The following is a 25517-nucleotide window of genomic DNA, read 5'->3' as shown; positions in this document are numbered from 1 at the left end:
CTGGGTCTCGACGGATTCTCGTTCATATCTGGGGGATGTTTTTTTTTTTATCCACTTTTCTCCCATTTTCTATATTTTCTCCCATCCCAATTTCGTATCATCCAATTCAACCCTCACGGACGCTGTTTCTTGCCTCCCACAAGCCGGCTGCAATGTGGACTAAGTCATACATAGCACAAGTCCCCTCCGGTACTTGAGGTAACAGCAGTCGCATCTTTTCACCTGCGCAGCTCGATCTCTCAGTGGCGAGGAGTAACGCGTGGGAGGCTCACGCTGCCCCCGACACTTCCTGATTCTACTGCGCAGGCGCACCAACCGACCTGTAGGAGTCGCTGTCCACAACGCTGTCCCTCACCATGTACTTTCTCAGTCAGTGCTAAGTGCAGTAATCTTATGCAGCATCACTTTTCACATCAAAACAAAAGTAGAACTGTAATGTGGACCTTCTCCTATTAACACTTTGAGCGCCACGCCTGGTTTTCCATTTTACCGGCTGAATGCCACCATCGGCGCCAATGTTAACGTTAATATCGCCTAATCTATGTTTTAAATTGTGTCTAATCTTCCCATCGCATTATCAAATACTATTTTCCAGTCAGTGCTGTGAAGGCAGATTGTTTTTTTACCGCGTCGTTTCCGTTTCAGAGCAGTTAGAAAAGCCCCCGTTTTGATATAAAAAACAGCTCATTCTGGAGCATTCTATGAAAATCGTCTTTTAGTGGAATATTCCACAATGTTGATATTCGTCGGCCTTTTTATGAATCGTTTTCAAATAAACGCTAGATCAGTGGTCACCAACCCGTCGATCTTGATCGACTGGTCGATCTTTGAGACTGTCCCTGTAGATCTTTCCATGAAAATTCAAAATTAAAAAAATAAAAATAAATAAAAATTTTAGATCTTACCCTGAGAGTCCACATTACAGTTCTACTTTTGTTTTGATGTGAAAAGTTATGCTGCACTTAGCACTGACTGAGAAAGTACACATACAGTTCTACTTTTGTTTTGATGTGAAAATGATGCTGCACTTAGCACTGACTGCACTTAGCACTGACTAAGAAAGTACACATTACAGTTCTACTTTATAAAATGCTAATTGTAAATATGTTTGTCAATGTTAATAATATGAGAAAGTCCACATTACAGTTCTACTTTTGTTTTGATGTGAAAAGTGATGCTGCATAAGATGACTGCACTTAGCACTGACTGAGAAAGTACATAATAGTTCTACTTTGACGTTTTAATGTTGGACCAAAGCATTGCATGTAATTAGAATACAGGCAAATAAGTCATTTAGTTTAAAGTACAATCTTGGCTGTCTTTTTCTCTCAACGCTTCAATAGGTAGATCTTGCCTTCACCAAAAAAAAAAAAAATGATCTTGGGCTTAAAAAGGTTGGTGACCACTGCGCTAGATGATCAATATTATACGTGCACGCAAGCACATTACGGCCGCGCACTGATAATCGCTCCGTTGATTTCCTCACGGACTTTTACAGTGAAACCGAAAGAGGACATTTCACAAAACAGCTTATAACTTCATCAAACTTACTCTGATTATCCTAACACTGATAACATAGAGTCCTTACCTGACATCAGATGGTATCCAACTGGTATATTCCAATTCCTGATCACCATTCAAAAAAATCGATGCGTGTATGGATCCAACGCAATACTGTAGATCTCCATGATCAACGGGGATCTGAGGTTCCAGAATGAACTGTGGTAACCCCGGCTGGATCAGTGAACTGGAAAATGTGGAGTACCGGATTTTTTTCCCCACATTGAGTCCATTCCAAAATCACTTATGTCATCTGGGAGACGACAGGGGGCGCTTTTTTCCACAGTGATCGCCGGCGCCCCTCGGCTATACTCGGGTAGGCTCGGGTGATGCAATAATTTTTCAGATCGCTAAAAAAAAAAAAATCCGAGAAATCTCGTGAGTGGCATTCAACCACCTATAAAAAAAACAGAGAAATCTTGTGAGTGGCACGGAAAGTGTTAACATTGCCAAACATATTTACAATTAGCATTTTATAAAGTAGAACTGTCATGTACTTTCTCAGTCAGTGCTAAGTGCAGTCATCTTATGCAGCATCACTTTTCACATCAAAACAAAAGTAGAACTATAATGTGGACTCTCATATTATTAACATTATAAAATACTAATTGTAAATATGTTTGTCAAAGTAGAACTGTAATATGTACTTTCTCAGTCAGTGCTAAGTGCAGTAATCTTATGCAGTATCACTTTTCACATCAAAACAAAAGTAGAACTGTAATGTGGACTCTCAGGGAAAGAACAAAAAAATATATATATATATATTTTTTTTTACATTTTATTTTTCAGGGAAAGATCTACAGGGAAAATCTCAAAGATCAACCAGTCGAACGCGATCGACGGGTTGATGACCACTGCTCTACGATGTCGAACCAATAGCTCTGGAGCTTTACACAGGACCAAAAGCAGTGGACGTGGTTTCCTATCTTGCATTTAAAGCAGAGTGGGGATGCATTTTACTCTTAAGGGCAGGGGTAATATGAATGCGGTGTAAGATTCTAACTTGGATAGACTTGGTGCGGTTGCAAACAGATTTTTTTTGCGTAGGTCCATGCATCCTGCCAGTCCTTGTCCGTGATCTCTATGTCCAAGTCTTTTTCCCAGGACTGTTTAGTGACGAGGGAAGATAAAGATGAATTAAGGTTTAGAGTACTATAGAAAATAGATATTTGTTTTTTAGTAATCTGCAAGGAGAGTGCTTTCTCCACCTGCGAGGTGGAACTGTTAATTAACTGAGGTGTCCTTGGTGATAAACTGCCTAATTTGTAAGTATTTAAAAAATTCCGTTTTCAATAGGCCATACCGCTGCTGCAGCTGTGTAAAGGACATTAGGGTCTGGCCATCAAACAAGTGGCCAAGATCAGTTATGCCCTGCGTATGCCAGGTCTTGAAGCCGCCGCCAATTTGGTCTGGCTTAAAGTCAGGATTGCCTACGATCGGGGTAAGAGGAGAGGTCAGCTTGGCTCGGCCCTCCACCTTACGGACAGTCTTCCAGGCCTTGACGGAGCATAGTGTGATGGGGTTAGAGCATATTTTCCTAACAGACTTAAAGTCTTTGATAAATAGTAGGTTCCACAGGGGGGACTTAGGGGGCTTTCTCACTGCCATTCGGGGTCGAACCAGCTCCGCTCCGTCCTTGGGTGCGAACTTCCCCCCTCCCTCTCCCCCCTCTAGTTTGCGTACACACTGCAGTCTTGGTGCGCTCCCGGTTTTGTTTGCGTTTTGAGCGTGTAAGCTTGCCGTAGGCGATGATGTCACGCTCGAACGTCAACACAGGAAGAGTTTTAACACACGGCGGTGGAAACTGGATGCTGATATAAAGAAACAAACAACCAATAAGTATGAAGTTATATTTGAACCTCTGTTGTCAAGCCTTGTCAATATAACCCACCCCCTTTTCTCACGAATGGAACTGGTGTCGTGGAGTCCGCTTTGAGCGTTTTCCAGGGTTAACGCTAACGCTAGTTAGCTTAGCCTATTTGTTCTGAAGGATCAGATTAAACCGAATATATATATTTATTTATATATATATATTTAATTGTATTTGTATATCCCCTGATATCCCTTGTATATTCCTTGTACAATATGCATTGAATATCCCTTCTAGTCTACTGAACATCCCATAATAGTCTCCATTCTACCATTGGACGAGACCTTGGTGCCAGGTCGCCATACCCCTCAGACCAGGTTCAATCGTACCGCTCAACATGTATGGACAAGTCCTAGTTCCGCGTAGGAATATGTCTACCGCACCACTAATGGTACTATTTGTTCATAGTGCGTATATATACTGCGCTATTAAAGTAGAGCTTTCTTTTAGTCCAGTTCCTTACCCTCCAACAGAGTGACAGACGCAAAAGCCTCCCCGCGAACCACGTGTGGGCAGTAAGGCCAATTCGGCCCAGTATCGGCATTGAGACATCGTGTATATTAATATTTGAATAGTCATATTTGGCACTATATCGTCGAGTTGGACGTATTCTATTAAGCTAATAATAGTCTATTCATATGTAGTGCCTCGTGCGGTAAGAGTTCTATAGTAATCAGCACCCCCATCGTTTCGGGCATCAGCTGGACGCTTATCCAGGGTGGTTGACCCCACGTGAAGCTGCACCCGAGGAGCTCCAGGCCAAAGAGCGAGTGGACCTGTATATTGGATTATTCTACCGACGACGGCGAGCCTTCCCCGGCTTGGATTATGCTTTGAGTACTTTGATTATTCTATGGATAAAGGCCAACACTGCGGTGTGTTGGAAATACCCCCCCCGGAGAGGACGACAGGTGAGAAGACGCTCTACACGACGAGGTCGCCTCACGTCTCTCCATCGTGGACCGGAGGACGCCGGCCACAGAGAGTCCAACTGCTTTCATCTGTGGATCGAGGATCGCTGGGCACCGGGTCGCACGACTGTGGGCTCTCCCAGGATACCCTCGGCCAGACGGGATACAGCCAGACTCTACCCCCCCCCTCCAGCTGTCCTACAAGCAGTCGGAACCTTCCCCTAGTGTATCCAGCTATATAATCATTCAAGTATCATTGCTATTGTTCCCTAAATATTCCAGGTTGTATATTTGCTTCCTGCGCAATCAGAGATTGGACATTCGATATTGATCTACCTACGAATACTCATTTGCCATAAAAGTGCATACTATTTCAAATCATAAATGTAATTAAGTGATCGTTGTACATACCTTTTGCTATGTATTATTATTAAACGCAGACTTTCGACTTGGTACATTTGTGTTGGATCCGTTTCATCAGGTGGGAGTGTTTATCATAATTATTTATACCTAGTACTGGGTGGCCAGAGTCTAAAGTACAAGAGGTAGTGGTAGTAAGTATCATATCTAACAATACAGTCAGGGAATTGTACCCCTCAGTTAGAATTGGTCCTTCGAGCCGGATGGTAATCAGTGTAATATTAATATAGTGTTATTAATATTAAAATGGCCTATGATGAACACTCCACGAAACGATCCTCCTAACCAACAACGCCCGCGGCGCAAACGACAGCTCCCTCAGTACCTAGAGGCTTACGCTGTCAGTCAACAACCTAGTCTTCTACCAACAGTAAACGCGGTAAAACTAGAAAGTAAAATTATGTCTAACCCTAACAACCAGGCTACCCCGACCATAGAGGCCCCTATGGGTTCTAACGTAACTGACCCAGCTCACGGTGGGGACCAGGGGGAACCAGACATGACTTTACACCCCGCCAATACCGAAGAAGTAGTCCCCGACGAGTCCCGGGAGGAAGACAACACTACCGAGAGAGAACTCGGCACGGAAGAAGATGAGGAGAGCACCGTGGAGATAGAGCTCCAAGACTCCGCACGGAGTACCCCAAGGGACGGCTCCCCTATACAACCGTCTTCTCCCAGCGAGGCAGAGAGGACACTACAGCAGGCATTCCTCGTCAGCCTGAAAGCCTCTACTGAACGCGATAGACTCCAGGGTGAACGCGATCGATTGCAGATACAGCCACGGAGCGAAGAAGAGCACATACGCCTGGAAATAAGACGCATTCAGATGGAAGAGAATATGGCAAGAGACCGGGCCGATGCCCAGCGCGCCGCCACCGGTGCCCAGAGAGAATCGGATCTCACCAAGCGCGAAGCCGAGCGCGACAGAGCACAAGCGCAACTAATAGAACAGCTGATCAGAAGGACAACACCCCCTCCCTCCACCAGAGGCTCCAGGAACTCGTCTAGACATCACTCCAGGGCGGCATCCCCTAGCCGAGTAAGCGACCCTGAACTTGACCAACAGACGAGGTCTATACCCCCCGCAGACCCCCTTCCCCAACCGGTCCAAGCGAGACCCAGCCACCGGGAAGGAGCAGCATACACTGCGGAGAGGCTAAATCAGAGACTACAAGCCCTGGATGACCTAACGGAAGACGAAGAGGAAGAGGAGGAGAACCACGCCCGACGACAGCACAGTACTCTACCGGACCAGGAGGTCCAGTACAGCCCAGGCTATACCCCCGCGGAGCTGCGCTACAGACCCCCGACGCTATTCACGGGTGAGCACGACGCACGACCCGCACCGAGGAACAGCACCTGGACCAGCGGGCCATGGTACACAGCCGGTACCAGCCCACGCCAAGGAGCAGGAGGAGACTCGCCTAGGAGGCCTCTCCCCCAACGCTCGCCGATGTATCAACAATCCGCGTCATACATTGGCACACCTATGGTACCAGACTTCACCCAGGAGAACCGGGCCCAGTATACGGAGCTCCGCATGTGTCTGGAGACAATGTTGGTGGATGTCATTGATGAACGCCATAAATACGCGATACTACTGAAGCATTTAAAGGTACCCCGCGCGCACAACATAGCGCTCGCCTACGCCACTTCCACGACCCCATACACCGCAGCGCTGGTAGCGTTGGACCAGAGATATGGACGTATATGGGACTACGTGATCCAGGAGATCAGGCACATCGACCGCCTACCCCCAGCAACAGACAATCGAGCACTGGACGACCTGTCCATCAGAGTGCAGTCCCTGGTAGGGATGCTGGGAGCGCAAAGGGAAAAGGGTAGGCATGAACTATACGCCAACTCAAATGTAGAGAGGATCTTGGAGAAGCTACCGCCCGCCCGACAGGAGCGCTTTAGGCGGCAGAGAGACCACCGAGACCCTAATGGCCCCGAACCGAACCTCCTCGATCTAGCCGACTTCCTGGCGAGAGAAGTCAGCAGCTTACGGCTAGATACATTCGGACGGAGCACCCCTGGCTCCAGAGAAGGAACCAGGAGACTAAATGATGGAAGAAGATCGGTGACTGTCATGCACCAATCGGAGTCAGTGCCAAGCAGTAGGAGCCACAGTACCCCCTCAAGAAAGGAGAAGTGGAAGATAGTGTGCCCCTACTGTGAGAAAGAACACTGGCTGTCACAATGTGACTCATTCCCCAAGATGAATGCGGAGGAAGCGAGTCAATGGATAAAGTCCAACAGACGCTGTTTTCGCTGTGCGCGATCACACATGGCAGCCGAATGCCGCTTAAAGAAAAAGTGCAGTCGGTGCGATGGAGCGCATCTGGACATACTCCACGACAGTAACAGACGGCGGCCTCCACCCGCACCATCAAGCAGCAAAGCAAGCGTCATGTACATCGACCCCGCCAGCAGCAGCGGAGCCAGAGTGCTCTTAAAGGTAGTCCGTGTGACATTGAGCTACCAGAATAAAGTCATGGACACTTACGCCGTCCTTGATGACGGGTCAGAGAAGACCCTTCTGCTCGCGTCCGCTGCGGCCCAGCTAGGGCTGCGGGGGAGCGAAAACCAAATGACAATTCGGACAATAAGAAGAGATTTGAAAACGATAAAGGGCGAGAATGTCTCATTCTCTATCGCAGCAAGCGGCCAGCCCGAGCGACGGTACAGGATTACAGACGCTTTCACCAGCCAAGAAATAGGACTCTCGCGGTACACATACCCCGTAGCCAAGCTGATGGAGAAATATGTACATCTACGCAAGCTACCGATCCCACTCATAGACGGTGCTACCCCGACACTGTTGATAGGCTCCGACCATGCAGACCTCATTGTCCCGATAGACCGGGTTCATACCGGACCCAGAGGCTGTCCTGCAGCAGTCGAGACCCGCCTAGGATGGACTCTCCAAGGCCCACTCGCCAAATCTCTCAACCGAACCACAGCCACTAGCTGTCTCCACTCCCGAGTCACAGAGGGAGACACCGCACTCCTGCAGCATGTAGAGAGGCTATAGACCTTAGAACAAATGCCCTTTAAGAACGAAAAGAAAGACATTCGCTCTAAAGACGACATCTACGCCATTAACCTCCTCGAGACGGGAACAAAGAGAGTCCCAGTCAGCGGCGTGTTGAGATACGCCACGCCACTCCTGCGGCGGGAAGGGATGCCTACCTTTCACGCAAAGAAAGACGCCACAGAGCGGTACCTACTAAACACAGAGCGGCGCTTAGCCAAGGACCCCGCCCAAGAAAGTGTATACCGCGCTGAGATTGAGAAGCTCATCACAGCGGGACACGTCACAAAGATTGACATTAAAGAGGCCGACCAGACGACTGAATCGTGGTACGTGCCCCACCACAAGGTTCATCACAACGGCAAAGACCGCATCGTGTTTAACTGCAGCTACCAGATCGGATCCCAAAATCTGAATAAAGAGCTATTGCCCGGTCCTACACTCGGCCCCTCCCTACTAGGCGTACTACTCCGCTTCCGCCAGGACAAGGTGGCTATCAGCGGGGATATCAAAGGGATGTTCCTGCAGGTGAGATTAGTAGAGGAGGACAAGCCCCTGTTGCGGTTCCTATGGAGAGAGAGGCCAGGAGATGAGCACCCAGCCATCTACCAATGGGAAGTCCTCCCTTTCGGAACTACATGCAGCCCATGCTGTGCTACATTTGCACTACAGAGACATGTCGCAGAGGACCCAGCAGCGGACGAAGAGGTCCGACACAGTGTGAAGAACAGCTTCTACATAGATAACTGTCTACAAAGCGTTTCGACCCAGGAAGAAGCCGAGGCTCTCCTACTTAAACTCCGCGCCTCTCTGATCAAAGGCGGCTTTGATCTCAGGCAGTGGGCCAGCAGCGATCCGCACGTACTGCGCAGCCTCTCCTCCGCGGTCAAGGCAGCGAGCAGCGAGACCTGGATGGCCACAATCCCAGGAGAAGCCCAAGAGATGACACTAGGACTAGTGTGGCGCTTCAAAACAGATTCGCTCCACTATAGCCACAAACCCCTGACCACGGAGCAGGGAAGGTCGACGGCAATACCGACCACCAGACGGAGTGTGTACAGAACACTCGCCCGACAATATGACCCGTTAGGATGTATACTACCGTACACCACCAGGGCAAAGATGATTGTACGAGCATTGTGGGACAAGGACCAGGGCTGGGACGACCCCATTCCCGCACACCTTGCATCCACCTGGAGAGAGTGGGAGATGGAACTCCACTCACTCCCAGGCGTTAATATACGCCGAAGCTACTTCCCACCCACGGTGAGGCCAGAGACATGTAAAATGGATCTACACGTCTTCAGTGACGCCTCCGAGGTCGCCTACGGATCAGTAGCCTACTTGCGGGCCCAAGAAGAGGGGGGAGAGATCTACACAGCATTCATCCTCGCCCGCTCGAGAATAGCCCCACGCAAGCAACAGTCTATCCCACGTCTAGAGCTCTGCGCAGCCCTCGCAGGAGCGCATCTAGCCACGCTCATCCAACGTGAGCTCACCATTCCGGTGCATAGAACAATCCTGTGGTCAGATTCCACGACAGTACTCGCCTGGATCAAATCGGATTCATGCAAATACAAAGTCTTCGTGGGAGTCAGAGTCACTGAGATTCAAGAGTTAACCGGAGAGTTAACCGGAGAAGCAAACTGGCGCTATGTTGATACAAAACACAACCCAGCTGACGTCATCACCCGGGGAATGTCCCTAGATGACTTAACCCGTCATAACATCTACAGTGACGGACCAGCATTCCTCAAGCTCCCGGAAGGAGATTGGCCCACGCCCACCCCGAGGGAAGCAAGTGACGAGGAGGCTGAGAATAAGAAACCCATGTTCTGTGGATTGAGCACTGTTGTCTCCGCAGACCCCAACATAGACGATTGCATTACCATAGAGAGTGCGCAGCAACGGACATTCCTGCGGCACCACCCAGAGATTAAGTCCCCCGCTGATATGTCAGCAGCTGACTACGAGGAAGCAGAACTGCTTCTACTGCAACGAGCCCAGAGAGACTCGTTCCCCGATGAACTAGACTGTCTACAGGGAGGAAAGCCCGTCCCATCAGACAGCAGATTGATTCATCTGGCCCCCGAGAGTGACACACATACCCTCATCAGAGTGGGTAATCGCCTGCGGAGAGCCCCCGATTTACCGGATGACATTAAGTACCCGATCGTATTGAACAGCCGACACAAGGTCACAGAGCTGATTATAAAGAAATACGACGAGGATGTACACCACGCAGGAGCAGAGAGAGTCTTCGCGGAAATCAGACGTCGTTACTGGATACTTCAAGGAAGAGAGGCGGTGCGACGCTTCCAGCGAACCTGTCTAGACTGCCGAAAGTGGCGCGCGCAGCCCAGCATACCACGGATGGCTGACCTACCTCCATGTCGCCTCCGACTCGGCGACAAGCCATTCCACTCAACAGGCATGGACTGTTTTGGCCCGCTGCACATAAAGAAAGGAAGAGGCACCGAGAAGCGGTGGGGTATTGTATTCAAATGCATGACCACCAGAGCGATACATATCGAGCTCCTTCCGACCATGAGCGCAGACTCATTTCTTATGGCCTTCCGAAGATTCACATCACGGAAAGGAAAACCGTCTACATTACTGTCCGATCACGGGACAAACTTCAAAGGCGGAGAAAGAGAGCTGAGGGAGAGCTTCCAAGCTATGGGCCCAGAACTTAAGACCCACCTCGCTCCAGCCCAGATTGACTTCCAATTCAACCCCCCAAACGCACCCCACTTCGGTGGAACTTGGGAACGAGAAGTACGTTCTATAAAGACAGCCCTGTACGCAGTACTTGGGGCCCAGACTGTGGCGGAAGAAGTCCTAATGACAGTCCTCACGGAGATTGAGGGAGTATTGAACTCAAAGCCCCTCGGTTACGTCTCCAGTGATGTAGCAGATGTCGACCCAGTCACCCCCAACACCCTCCTGATGGGGCGGCTAGATCCCGCGTTACCCCAGACAATGTACCGGCCTGAAGAAGCGAACGGCCGACGAATGTGGAGGTACAGCCAAGTATTAGCCGACAAGTTTTGGAGCAGTTTCCTACTGCACTACCTACCGTCTCTACAGACCCGCCAGAAGTGGGTAAAAGAGAGAGACAATTTGACGGAAGGAACAGTCGTCATGATTATTGACCAGTCACTACCCAGAGCTATGTGGCCGGCTGGCCGCGTAAGCAAAGTGATCACCGGTGCCGATGGCAAGGTCCGAGCAGCTGAAGTACTCGTCCAGGGGCGCATTTACACCCGTCCTGTGGCGAGGCTCATAGAACTGCCCCGACTCCCAGACACAATCGATGATGACCATGACCCTATGACTTTGTGAGTTGACTGACCCTTACAGCGAACCCTTGAGTGGTAGACAGTGCGGTTAATCTGTCTCTGCTTAACTAATTGGGTTGGGACCAATTAGGGGGCGGCTGTTCTGAAGGATCAGATTAAACCGAATATATATATTTATTTATATATATATATTTAATTGTATTTGTATATCCCCTGATATCCCTTGTATATTCCTTGTACAATATGCATTGAATATCCCTTCTAGTCTACTGAACATCCCATAATAGTCTCCATTCTACCATTGGACGAGACCTTGGTGCCAGGTCGCCATACCCCTCAGACCAGGTTCAATCGTACCGCTCAACATGTATGGACAAGTCCTAGTTCCGCGTAGGAATATGTCTACCGCACCACTAATGGTACTATTTGTTCATAGTGCGTATATATACTGCGCTATTAAAGTAGAGCTTTCTTTTAGTCCAGTTCCTTACCCTCCAACAGAGTGACAGACGCAAAAGCCTCCCCGCGAACCACGTGTGGGCAGTAAGGCCAATTCGGCCCAGTATCGGCATTGAGACATCGTGTATATTAATATTTGAATAGTCATATTTGGCACTATATCGTCGAGTTGGACGTATTCTATTAAGCTAATAATAGTCTATTCATATGTAGTGCCTCGTGCGGTAAGAGTTCTATAGTAATCAGCACCCCCATCGTTTCGGGCATCAGCTGGACGCTTATCCAGGGTGGTTGACCCCACGTGAAGCTGCACCCGAGGAGCTCCAGGCCAAAGAGCGAGTGGACCTGTATATTGGATTATTCTACCGACGACGGCGAGCCTTCCCCGGCTTGGATTATGCTTTGAGTACTTTGATTATTCTATGGATAAAGGCCAACACTGCGGTGTGTTGGAAATACCCCCCCCGGAGAGGACGACAGGTGAGAAGACGCTCTACACGACGAGGTCGCCTCACGTCTCTCCATCGTGGACCGGAGGACGCCGGCCACAGAGAGTCCAACTGCTTTCATCTGTGGATCGAGGATCGCTGGGCACCGGGTCGCACGACTGTGGGCTCTCCCAGGATACCCTCGGCCAGACGGGATACAGCCAGACTCTACCCCCCCCCCTCCAGCTGTCCTACAAGCAGTCGGAACCTTCCCCTAGTGTATCCAGCTATATAATCATTCAAGTATCATTGCTATTGTTCCCTAAATATTCCAGGTTGTATATTTGCTTCCTGCGCAATCAGAGATTGGACATTCGATATTGATCTACCTACGAATACTCATTTGCCATAAAAGTGCATACTATTTCAAATCATAAATGTAATTAAGTGATCGTTGTACATACCTTTTGCTATGTATTATTATTAAACGCAGACTTTCGACTTGGTACATTTGTGTTGGATCCGTTTCATCAGGTGGGAGTGTTTATCATAATTATTTATACCTAGTACTGGGTGGCCAGAGTCTAAAGTACAAGAGGTAGTGGTAGTAAGTATCATATCTAACAATACAGTCAGGGAATTGTACCCCTCAGTTACACTATTTATTACTAGTTAGCAGCTAACATTAGCCCATTGCTTGCATCAATTATATTGCATGTCATTGATCTACCGGTCGATCACGGCCGACTGGTTGGGCACCACTCGTCTATAGAAATAAATGCATTTGAACAAGAAACCAATGTATAGTAGACATAGCAATGGCAAAAAAAGTTGCCAGGCCTAATGCGAGCCAGGGAAGTCTTTAGCCCCTTCCGTGACTGCGATGTGCAAGCCAGGGGCTTTATATCTGATATATTTCGGACCCACCCGAGCTTTTAAGCAGTGTTTGGTGGTCCAAATTAGCCTGGCTACTATGGAGCTGCGAGTGACTGCGTATTCAAAAGCCCCTGGCTTGCACATCGCAATCAATCAATCAATCAATCAAATTTATTTATAGAGCACATTTCACATGACGCGTGTCAACCAAAGTGCTGTACAGAGGGTAAATACACAGGATACATATAGACAACAATCACACTCCGTTTTATGGGAGGGCACACAGGCAAACACATAGAAAAACAGGGCATGAGTCAGTGAACGGGAAAGGCTAGTAGGTAGAAGTGGGTTTTGAGCCTCGATTTGAAGGCATCTATCGAGGGGGCGAGCCTAATGGAGGTGGGGATGCTGTTCCACAGTTCAGGGGCTGCGATAGCAAAGGCACGGCCCCCCCTGAGCTTGAGGTTAGACCTCCGGACTGTCAGGAGCCTCTGATCGGCTGACCTGAGGGACCTGGTGTTGGAATAGGGGGATAGGAGGTCTGAGATGTAGGAGGGTGTGTGACCATTAAGGGCTTTAAAAACAAATAGGAGAACCTTAAAATCTATCCTGTAGCGTACTGGGAGCCAATGAAGGGAGGCAAGGACAGGGGTGATGTGGTCTCTCTTGCGGGTTCCGGTCAACAGTCTGGCAGCAGCGTTTTGTACCAGTTGTAAGCGGGACAGGGAAGACTGGTTAATGTCTATATAGAGGGAGTTGCAGTAGTCTAATCTAGATGAAATGAAGGCGTGGATGACTCTGAAGGTCTGCAGGGGAGAGAAGGGCTTTGAGTTTGGCAATGGTGCGTAGTTGGAAAAAACATGCCTTTACCACTGAGTTTACTTGTCTGTCAAATTTAAATTGTGGATCAAAAATGACCCCTAGGTTCTTGACATACGGCTTGACCAGGGAGGACAGGTTGCCAAGGCTGTTGGTAAGGGTGGTGACAGCGTCTGGGGGACCGAAGAGGATTATTTCGGATTTGTTTTGATTTAGTTGTAGAGAGTTTTGTGCCATCCAACATTTAACATCATCCAGGCAGGATATGAGACTGTTAAGTAGAGACTGGTTGTTGGGTTTCAGGGAAACATAAAGCTGTGTGTCGTCAGCATAACAGTGAAAAGAGATGTTGTGCTTCTGAATGATTGGACCAAGGGGTAGCATGTAAAGGGAGAACAGGATCGGGCCAAGGATGGACCCTTGTGGGACCCCACAGGAGAGGGAGGTTGAGGGGGAGGAGCAGTTGGCGATGTTGACAGCAAAGCTTCTATTTGTGAGATAGGAGGAAAACCATGCTAATGCAGTGTCACTGACACCAACCCCATGTTGGAGACGATCTAATAAAATGGTGTGATCAACAGTGTCGAAGGCTGCACTGAGGTCAAGCAGCATTAAAATAGAGCAGTCACGGTTGTCAGCGGCGAGGAGTAGGTCATTTGACACTTTAAGGAGGGCTGATTCTGTGCTATGGCCAGTCCTGAACCCTGACTGAAATGTCTCCAGGATGCTGTTCTGGTGCAGGTAGGGAGACAATTGGCACAGAACAACCTTTTCAAGTATTTTTGACAGAAAAGGAAGCTTGGAAATGGGCCTGTAATTACTGTGCAGGGTGGGGTCAAGGTTTGGTTTTTTCAATAGGGGCTGGACTACTGCATGTTTAAAGCAGGATGGAACAGTACCAGTTGCCAGGGAGCTGTTAATAATGGAGACAGTCACGGAAGGGGCTAGGAAGTCTTGTGCTTTGTAAACGTGGCTTCATGTTTTCATCCACTGAGCCGTGAGGCTCAACATGCTTGTTTGGTTGAGGTCTGAACTCGCTAAATTGCCCATAAATATAGTTTTTGTGGGTATGCTTTTATCTGCCCAAAATTCAAGCAAGCATGAAAGCATTACAGTAATGACGTTGTGTGTCAGCTAGTTGATACAGCAAGCCTCTCCCGTGTTTTGGTACAAGCTCGTACACCACGCCCCCCCCTCCCACTGGCGCGCACCCGGAACCACCTATTTCAGCGGTCCAGGTTTGGAGCGAATCAGCGTCCCCGGGGACGGGGGGCAGCGCTCTCAGTAGGACGGACGCACCCTTTTCTGGTGCGATCGGGCTGTGATTCGACCCCGAATGATTAGTGAGAAAGCCCCCTTAGATTGCGAGGATTCAATGTCTAGCCAGATTGATAGTGGGTCTGATCTGAACCAGCCGACAAGTACCCTAAGGTGTGCTGCTAGTTGGTAATGTCTTATATTAGGTAGTTCTAGACCCCCATCTTCACCATCCATCTGTAATTTGGCCATTTTCAGACTCGGTTTCTTCCCATTCCAAATTAATGATCTTAGCCAGCCTTCAAGCACCTTGATAACCTTGTTTGTCAGCAGCACTGAAATCATTTGGAGAGGGTATAATAGTCTGGGGAGTACGTTCATTTTGACGAGGGCTATCCTACCCAGCCAGGAGATTGGTAAAGGGGCCCATCTAACTAAGTCTGCCCTTATGGTGTCTAAAAGGGGGGGAAAGTTGGCCTTAAACAATGTATCATAGGTGGGTGTCACAATTACTCCTAAGTAAACAAAGCCGGAGGGCGACCAGCGAAATGGGAAGGGCTCGGGCAGGATCGGGATGGATTTAAGTGTCCCAAGTGGCATTGCTTCGGATTTGGAAAAGTTAATTTTGTACCCCGAGAAGGTTCCAAATGTGGAAATCATGCAGGTTAGACATGGAATGGAAGAGTCCGGTTTAGATATAAAGATCAGTACGTCGTCCGCGTAAAGAGTGATTTTGTGCTCCCTCTCGCCCACTCTAATACCTGAGATCTCGGCTGACTGCCTAATGGTCTGAGCGAGTGGTTCTATGGCCATGTCAAATAGTAAAGGGCTAAGAGGGTCCCCCTGGGGGTTCCCCCGTTGTAGAGGAAAGTTGTTAGACCTAAGCCCGTAAGTCAGAACCGCCGTCATCCGTGACGCCTTGACCCAGTCAATAAAAGTGTTTTCTAGGTCAAATTCAGCGAGGGTTAGAAACAAATACGGCCATTCTACACGGTCGAATGCCTTCTCCGCATCGAGAGACAGAACCACCGCGGGTGGTCTATCTCACGAGTCATTTGGATGATATTAAGGAGCCGTCTCATGTTGTCGGTAGAGTTCCTACCCTTGTATACCTGTGTATGCAAAAAATGCATCACGGAGGCATTAAGCCAAGTCGTGACGAGGCGTAAGTGACACGCATAGAAGTCCTAGGTCATTTAAACAAAGCTAGCGCTTAGCTCCCCGGCATATAGTGGATGTAAAAAAACAAAAAAATAAAGTGGCATTATGTAATAATGGTTATACAAAACAGACCAGGCCAACCCCCCCCCTTAAGTCAGATGCAGAGAACATTTTTAATAAAGCATCCAGGCGACACCTAACGTCACACAGTCAACCATATTTATAAGAACGAAGAAATATAGAGTGATATGACGCTCTGCGCGTTAGCCATAGTGAAGTGCTAACGGCCCAAAATCAGGCTACTACCGCGTTCGGGACAGTAATCTTCAAAGATTAGGACTGGTTTCCCTCTGTATTTCAGCGTTCCCCTCCTCTTCCGTGCCTCCCAGATAATCTTCTCTTTTATTCGATAATGATGTAGGCGAGCAATAACCGCTCTAGGCCTGGAACCGGGTGCTGGCTTGGCAGTAAGGGCCCTGTGACACCGGTCCAGTTCGGGTGGCGTAGGGAGGACCTCCTTCCACAGAATTTCAACCAGTACCTCCGCAAAAAAGTCGCTGGGCCGGTCGCTATGAACGGACTCATCCAGTCCTAATATGCGTATATTAGACCGGCGGCTCCGGGACTCACCGTTGGTTAGCTTAGCCTTTAGCTTATCATTGCTCTCTTCTAGCGCCGTACACTTAGCCTCTAGCTCGTCCAGCCTGCCAGCACCGTACACCTAGCCTCTAGCTCGTCCACCCTGCCAGTACACCTGGCCTCTAGCTCGTCCACCCTGCCAGTACACCTGGCCTCTAGCTCGTCCACCCTGCCAGTACACCTGGCCTCTAGCTCGTCCACCCTGCCAGTCCAAGTATTGAAGCCATCTTCCACGGAGGTCAGACGCTCGGCATGGTCATTAACCGACGTCCAGAGGCTGTCGAGTTTGGATTCGAGCGAGGCAGCGGACGCTCTGATTTAGTTGGTTAGGGATTGCCTTAGCTCTTCAATTAGCCCAGCAATGGCGGTTATATCAGCGGGAGCGTCGTCCTTCTTGGATTAATTTCTCAGTTGTCTCGTCGCCATTGTGGTTCTTGCAGCCAAAATAAATAGGTAGAAACATAAAGGGGGTATATACAAAAAGGTTTAACCGAGTTGAAAATATAAAAAGAGGCTTTTAGGACTAAATATAAAAATACGGGAGTCACATCGTGGCCATGAGCGACTACTCCATCCTCGACCCGGAACCGGACGACGATCTAAAGAGTTAATGGTGGATAATATATCATTTGTAAATTCAGAGGGGGAATCAGGAGGTCTATAAATATTTCCAATGGTCAACTGTTTATTTTCATGAAAATGCATTTGAATGAAAAGACGCTCTCTTGAGAAGCTCAGATGTCAGGTTGTATTTGACATATGTAGCCATTCCTCCGCCTCTAGAACCCCTTCCTCCGCCTCTAGAACCCCTATCAGCTCTGTACAGAACATCGTTGTCAAGTCCAACCTCGTTGTCAGAGATTGCACTATGCAACCTGAACCATGTCTCAGACACAGTAATTACACTGGGATTATTGTAAACAAGCCAAGCTCTCAGTAGATACATTTTGGGGTACAGGCTCCTTATATTCAGGTGGATAACATTTAAACATTTTGAAGTATTCATCATACCAGAGTCGAATTAATAAAAAGAAAAGAAAAGAAAAAAACGGGATGTACATCAACAATCTTATGCGAGGAGGGAGCAGGAGAGCAACATACATTCAAGCACACACCCACACACACAACAAATAACATAAATACAAAACTAAATCCCAGCATGTCCCAGCAGCGCCTGGCTCCATAACCCAGGGCATGCCTATGGGAATTCACTATAAACTCAGGCTGCGGTTAGACTGACTGATGTTTTCGTTTAGTTTTGAAGATGAGTTTTGCTTTTCCAGGTGGCAACGTAGCGGCAGCCGAGTGAGACATTCGTTTTGCCTCCTGAGCACAGTGATGTAGTACAATGCCAAAGCAGTAGGTGGCAGTAGGTGGCGAACATGAAGGCAATTTTCAACCAATCAGAACTTGAATGATGACACTCCACATCCTGTTCAAAATCTCAAAAGCCACCATCTTTAAATGCCTCCGCGAGCCATTTTAGCCAATGAAGCATTATTTTTCAGCAAGAAATAAAGTGCAATAAACTAAAACGGATACATTCACTGTGTGTTCTGCCTCATTTGTTGATGATTTGTTGATGAAACAAAACTAACATCAACACAAGTGACCACCAAGAGCGGATAGTTTAGTCTCAAAAAAGATCGCAGATGTTGTTAGCTACATGCTAACGTGAATGGAATATGCCATTATAACAGTATAGCATTGTGGCTAGCAGCTAACGTTAGCTCACGTCAGTTAGCCAGCCAGCACCAAACTGATATCAGGAGCTATCAGTAGCTAGATAACATTAGAGACAACGCCTTGTGTATTAAACAAAGGTGAATAGATGACTGGGCCATTTTGTTTAATGCTTGTTAAGATTGAAAGAGGAGCTCTGAGCTAACAGGGTCTGATAGCTAACGTTAGCCAGCTGCTCATGCAATCGTTAATGCTAGCAGAATGAATGGATGTAAACTTTATTTAACATATTGCAGAATGGGTACAATACAATACGGCTCAATACAAACAATTGTTAAGGGAATGCAGACTGTTGTAGCTTGGACTGGGGTCCTTATAAAGGACTAGGGTCCTTTTTTTTCTTTCTTTCTTTTAATCTTATACCTTGCCTCACACTAATTTGTTTTTATCAACTTGCTTGTGAAGCACTTTGGTGTCAGCTGCCGCTGCCTGGAAATGTGCTATACAAATAAAACTGACTTGACTTGACTTGACTTGACTTGACTTATAACAATAACTTGATAACACATGGTAGCTGCAGCTATAGCTCTGTTGTCACCGGACGTTGGTGAGGGCACGCAGATGTGGGTATCTACTGCGCATGGGCGTTGAGCAGCAACGGCTCCGCGCAGATTACACGACACGTTGTCTGCGAGTTTTGGCGAGTATCCAAAACGGAAACACAATTTCAGCGTTTTCAGTAGGGCCGTATTCAAAACATATTCAAAACAAAAACAAAAACAGTCTTGTGTAACCATGGCCTCAATGCTCTGTTTTCTAGAGAAAGAAACTAAAATTATAGCCTGAAATTTACAGGCGGCATCGAAGGCTTTAAATCTTTAATTCTGAATCTCTGCTATGAATTAATCATGATTTCAACGTAATTCACGCACGTAGGCACTACAGGAAGTGACGCGTTTGTTCTACGACAGTCAGAATGTAAACACAACAGCATGTAACGTTAGTAAAGCCATGTAGTAAGCTCACGTTAACGTTGAGCACATATTTCCAAATCATAAACATGGCACAATTGAAACAAAACGCATGATACAGAAGCATCACTTATACTTATATACCTCATATGAGGGAACAAGAGAAAAATAAGATGAAGAGGACAGAAGAAACGGCCAGTTCATTCGCCAGCTCGGACCATAAGTAGAGCTAGCTAACACTAGCCCAGCCAGAACCACCATCATTAATACCGCATATTTTCTGGAGAGTTTGGTAAAGATATTAAGGCATTTTCAGCAAGCTTGGGACAACCGTTCTTCTTTGCCATCAATGGTGACGCATAATGTGCATGGATAGCGAACAAAGTACTTGATCTTACGTTCGCAGGGCTTGCGTTTGATGGTGGCGAAGCTCTTGTGTCGTCTCGCCAAGTCTGCGCTGAGGTCTGGATTGAAGTAGACACGAGACCCGTTGAATTCCACTCTTACTCTCTCTGGCAAGTCGAAGGATTTTCACCTTGTCTTGGAAGTAGAGCAACTTCATGATGATGGGCCTGGGAGTGTCTCGCTCGTTCCAACGATTTGTCGGTGAATGGTGGGCTCTTTCGATGATTGGAGAGGTGGGGAAGTTCTCCCGACCCAGGAGCGATGGAATTAAGTGGGACATGAACCCAATCACATTGGTGCCTTCAGCAGACTCAGGGATTCCGACGACACGAAGATTCAATTGACGACTCCAATTCTCCAGGTCATCGGTCTTCTCACGAAAGTAAGCTTTGTGTTCCTCAAGAACTTTCACCCGAACAAGTAGATTATCGACATTATTCGTTTTTGCCGACTCTCTCCTCAATTAACTCAACTTGACCTCCCAACGTCTCTAGGGAGGTCTGAATACTAGTCAAGCCAGCCTGAATTGTATCCACTTTTGAATCAATATGGCTCAACATTTCAGTCTTGCTCTTCTCGATGGCATCCATCAAACTTTACAGTGTAAGAGTTGCCATTTTCATGGATAAACTCACCGCAATGAAACTGAAATGGTTAAACTGGTCAAACTAATTAAAGTGGATCGAATAGCAGTATTATCGGCTACAAACTGCGACAAACAGACAAGCATTTGAGACACGACCTCTCGCACTGTGGCATGCAGGTGATGAGGCCTTGGAATCCCCCTTATCCTTAGAAAAGAATCCACTTATAGCTCATCTCCAGCATCCTGTGCCGTGAAGGGTCATGCATTTATGCTGTCTATTTTTGACCTTCACATAATTCCTGTTTCAGCTTTTCATTTCTTCTAGGGGAGATGAGCTAATAATGTTGTTATTATATTATAGTCTCAAATGCTCAGTTTAATGCAGGGTGAGGGTTGATTTGCCAAATGTTTTCTTGTTTGGCTAACATTACCAGCCTGCCATTCATGTGGGACTGCAAATTTCACAGCACAGCCTTGTAATGAGGGGAAAAACATCTGGGGGGAGCGGGAGCATCGTTTTACTTCTCTTTTGTTGAATCACAATTTCTGTTTCTTTGCACATCAGCTGTACAGCGTGGCCTACCCCAGTCTGAAGGACGGCAAGGTGTTGCAGACAACTCTGGCCAATGAGGTGCTGTACAGGGCTGAGCGGCTGAGAAAAGGATGGATGCAGGAGAGAAGGAGTGGAGAGGGGGATTACGCCTCTACACAGATAGGTCCCTACCCTTTGATTGAAATTTACCCCTGGAAAATTATATACATCTCCACTTTTGGAGATGCCAGAGTTGTACCCTTCCTGCTGACCTGTTGTACAGAACTTTGGATAAAAGCGTCAGCTAAATAACTAAATGTAAATGTTTTGCCGTTTTTTATGTTTACTCTAAGTGACAGCTGGCATTGTCTTCCATAGGCAGGACAACACCAGGCCCAGTGAAACTCATTCAAAACACATCGGGACAATGAAACATTTATTTTGAAGGCCAAATTTGGAATCTTTTTTCCCAGGATGCCAGTGTTTTTAATATGCCCGTTCCCCCCCCCCCCCCCCCCCCCCCCCCCCACAGGAAGAGAGGACACGGAGCCAGAGTGTTGTGGAGTAAGTGCTGCTGAAGAGGACGAGGAAACGCATCAAGAGGAGCATTGGACAAACGGTGACGGACAGCCGGAGCTCTACAGCCAGGGGAGGTGGGTCTCCAGGAGCCACGAGGGGGGGACAATATCTTCACGGCCAATCAGAATTGGGGGCACGGGTGGACTCGTGGGCTCGGGTCCAATCCATGCACTTGCAATGTTGTTGGTCTGAGTCTAGCTCATGATCTTTTGTCAAGTGTCATCCCGTCTTTCCGCCTCTATTCTGTCACTTGCTCACTATTGAATGAAGGTGTATGTTCTTCTTCAACCAGTTACTTGTCATATTATGGGATAACTGTTTCTACATTCTAAAACATGCCCCGTTAGCATTGGAAAACAATGGTCACTGCTAGTTGCAAGTCGATGAAGAATGCCAGCAGCGCTAAACAAGCCGCTGTGGGTTTATCTCCGTGCAGACGTGCCCAACTTGGTCCCCACATTGTGACACGTGCCTGGTGACTGAAAGACGGACATTGAAAATGTCCCTCTGTGTTCCAGGTGTGTTTGTGTTCCCTTGGCCCGGCTGTGGGGGTGCTCCAGGATCAGAGCCCTGAGTGGATCTCTTCAGCACCTCACACAGCTCATGGGGGACAACCCTAGAGTCGGACTGACCCAAGACGGCTCCGCTGTGATCCTAGATGACCCAGGTGATTTTTTTTTTTTTTTTATCCACTTTTTCTCCCATTTTCGATATTTTCTCCCATCCCAATTTCGTATCATCCAATTCAACCCTCCGCTGTCACGGACGCTGTTTCTTGCCTCCCACAAGCCGGCTGCAATGTGGACTAAGTCATACATAGCACAAGTCCCCTCCGGTACTTGAGGTAACAGCAGTCGCATCTTTTCACCTGCGCAGCTCGATCTCTCAGTGTCGAGGAGTAACGCGTGGGAGGCTCACGCTGCCCCCAACACTTCCTGATTCTACTGCGCAGGCGCACCAACCGACCTGTAGGAGTCGCTGTCCACAACGCCCGATCCCCACCCATCAGTTTCCCACCCCCTAATACGGCCAATGTGTATTAGTATGAACGACCAGCTAAACTGAAAGCAAATGTGGAGCGCTGGGCTCGAACTGACGAGCCCAGCGTCTCCAGCATTTCGTGGCGAGCGCCTTGCCCACTACGCCACGTAGCCACCCATGACCCAGGTGATTTTAAGGGGGATGAGAAAATTGTCTTTGGTTGGTTATGTATCCCACGATTATTTAGCGTTTCATCCAGAAAGTGTCCTTTTCATGTGACCAGAAGAGTGGTGATCAAAATGAATGACTGTAGAAAGTATGTTGACATCAAAGTGTATCTCAACATTTGTGATTAATGTTAACTAGTTGGGTGCAATGTGGAAATAGACTCTTTTACTGTTTGTAAACCATGATGACGCTTGGCTCCGGAGGCTCCAGGGTCCGTCTGGATGAAACTCTGCCACGTCAGACGACCTGTCTTTGCGTTCGGTTACATTCAAGTGCTTTCATCCAGAATGTCTTTTCCTGCAGAAAGACTGCAACAGTGTAAACTCACTGCCGCAGATAATTAGAACCACAGAGAACACCACTAAATTACATTCCTACTATATCATGTTTTGAGAGGATTCAACTCAAAAGATGCATGCACAATATAGTTTTGGAAGTTATAATCTTAGTGAAAAAGTGTATTATTTAGCTGGGTGAAGTGATTCAAAAACACCTGAAGCCATCTTGACGCTTGATTCTTCTGCTAGCATAAATTCACACACATCAAACTGTTCCGTTAGTCCCAGTGATTTCGGTCACATTGAAAGGTGTCTGCAACCATGATGCTGCTTTACCCTCTCATCCAGGGTTCGAATTATCACCTGAGAGCTATGGGGGCCCCCTGAATCTTTTTTTTTACTATTTTTTTTCCTGGAATTGTGGCTGTTTTCGAAGTCATATTTAGAGGAATATCTCATTAGGATTAGTCTAATACTAAGTAATAATGACATCACACAACATTCTAATCATTAGACCAGGGGTGTCAAACTCATTTTCACAGAGGGCCACATCAGCATTATGGTTGCCCTCAAAGGGCCAAAGACCGTATTAATGTTAATGTAATGTAAAATAAATGTAGCTACTCATTTACATATTGTTAAACATGTTGTTTCTGTATTTATTACTTATTCAAGTTATACATATTGCATATGCATTTGCATAGATGTAAAAATATATGTTAGCTTATGTTATTTTAACAAATAATTTTAGTTTATCAGAACCCCATATTACTCCATCAATCAATGATCAAACCATTCAAGTAAATAACAAAGAAGAATATCATCAAATACAAGCTATGACATTAAGTTTGTTCAAAACCTTTTTGTCACAGTCAAGAGGGGCAGAACTAACAACTGAGCTGCAAAGAACACGTGGGACAGATGTAGCAGATGTTACAAAAACAAATGGCTGCACACAACCTTGCAGAGGCCACTAATGGAAGATAGTTTAATTAACTTTAATTAACAGATTGCAGAATGGGTACAGTACAGTACAGCTCAATACACACAATTGTTAAGGGAATGCAGACCTGAGAAAGACTTTCGACTTGTTTACTTCAGGGTCCCCCATTTTCAATTCATCATAACATATATGACACACACGACATACAGATAGACAGTACAGATACATTTATGACATACCAGATTTGCAAATACAGTACTGTTTGTGATACAAAAAGAGTCCAGAAATGAGAGAAGAGAAGAAGTACCCAGAGACAGATCTACAGTATTGGTACAGTATATTATCCTGTAAAACAATAAAGTCGTGATGACAAAAGTTGGCTATAAGAGAATAGTCTACACACTAGATCAATATGTCTGCAGATGTGCTATACAAGCTCATAAGATAAGAGTGTAATACCTTATTAGGTAGCAGTCTATTCAAAGGTTAAAACAAGGTTTCCCCCAGTAGATTAGGCTTATATTAAGCTACTCTCCCAATCTAATTTATATTATCACAAGAAATAAGAATTCTAGATCCAAAATTGAGTCAGTTGTTGTCTACAGCGGTGACTTCTCTTTCTTTCTGCCCTCCTCAGTTCCTCTCTACAGGGGTGTCAAACTCATTTTCACAGAGGGCCACATCAGCATTATGGTTGCCCTCAAAGGGCCAAAGACCGTATTAATGTTAATGTAATGTAAAATAAATGTAGCTACTCATTTACATATTGTTAAACATGTTGTTTCTGTATTTATTACTTATTCAAGTTATACATATTGCATATGCATTTGCATAGATGTAGAAATATATGTTAGCTTATGTTATTTTAACAAATAATTTTAGTTTATCAGAACCCCATATTACTCCACCAATCAATGATCAAACCATTCAAGTAAATAACAAAGAAGAATATCATCAAATACAAGCTATGACATTAAGTTTGTTCAAAACCTTTTTGTCACAGTCAAGAGGGGCAGAACTAACAACTGAGCTGCAAAGAACACGTGGGACAGATGTAGCAGATGTTACAAAAACAAATGGCTGCACACAACCTTGCAGAGGCCACTAATGGAAGATAGTTTAATTAACTTTAATTAACAGATTGCAGAATGGGTACAGTACAGCTCAATACACACAATTGTTAAGGGAATGCAGACCAGAGAAGGACTTTCGACTTGTTTACTTCATCAAGGTCCCCCATTTTCAATTCGTAATGAAATTGCTATTATGTGTCTGCATGAACACACAACTGTAACTGTACTCAAAAATAACAAAATAAGGGTTGTCTCAGTTCACAACTATATTGGTCAAGTTTTGGGTGGGACTTGTTTGCGTTCCTACAGCTTCTTATTCAATTGAGCGAGATGCTCGGTTATGTCACACAGCCAGCTTGCATCTGACAGTTCAGACAATATTTCTTCAACCCTTTGTTACCTATTCCGCCTGGATCTTTTTTGTATTTTGGGCTGTAAAATTGTCAAAGAATGTCTGAGGAGTAAGTGCTTTTGGCTTTTTTCCTTTGTTACTTCATCAATACCTCAGATGTTCAA

At 46.6% G+C, this 25517-nt stretch overlaps 1 protein-coding gene across 1 annotated transcript in view; it reads left to right on the top strand.

The window, feature by feature from the left end:
- The window catches only part of henmt1 (HEN methyltransferase 1), a gene marked incomplete at both ends in the record, with an annotated part of 61057 nt that overhangs the window by 33860 nt on the left and 1680 nt on the right, over positions 1–25517 (top strand). The window contains 3 exons of the mRNA XM_084336776.1: positions 20953–21103; positions 21452–21572; positions 22017–22165. Of these exons, the coding sequence (XP_084192902.1) occupies positions 20953–21103; positions 21452–21572; positions 22017–22165 (421 nt within the window). The remainder of the gene's footprint in view (positions 1–20952; positions 21104–21451; positions 21573–22016; positions 22166–25517) is intronic.

Source organism: Notolepis coatsorum, assembly GCF_963971535.1.
Source record: "Notolepis coatsorum genome assembly, chromosome: 19".
Lineage (NCBI taxonomy): Eukaryota > Metazoa > Chordata > Actinopteri > Aulopiformes > Paralepididae > Notolepis > Notolepis coatsorum.
This window is presented reverse-complemented; position numbering and strand designations above follow the sequence as displayed.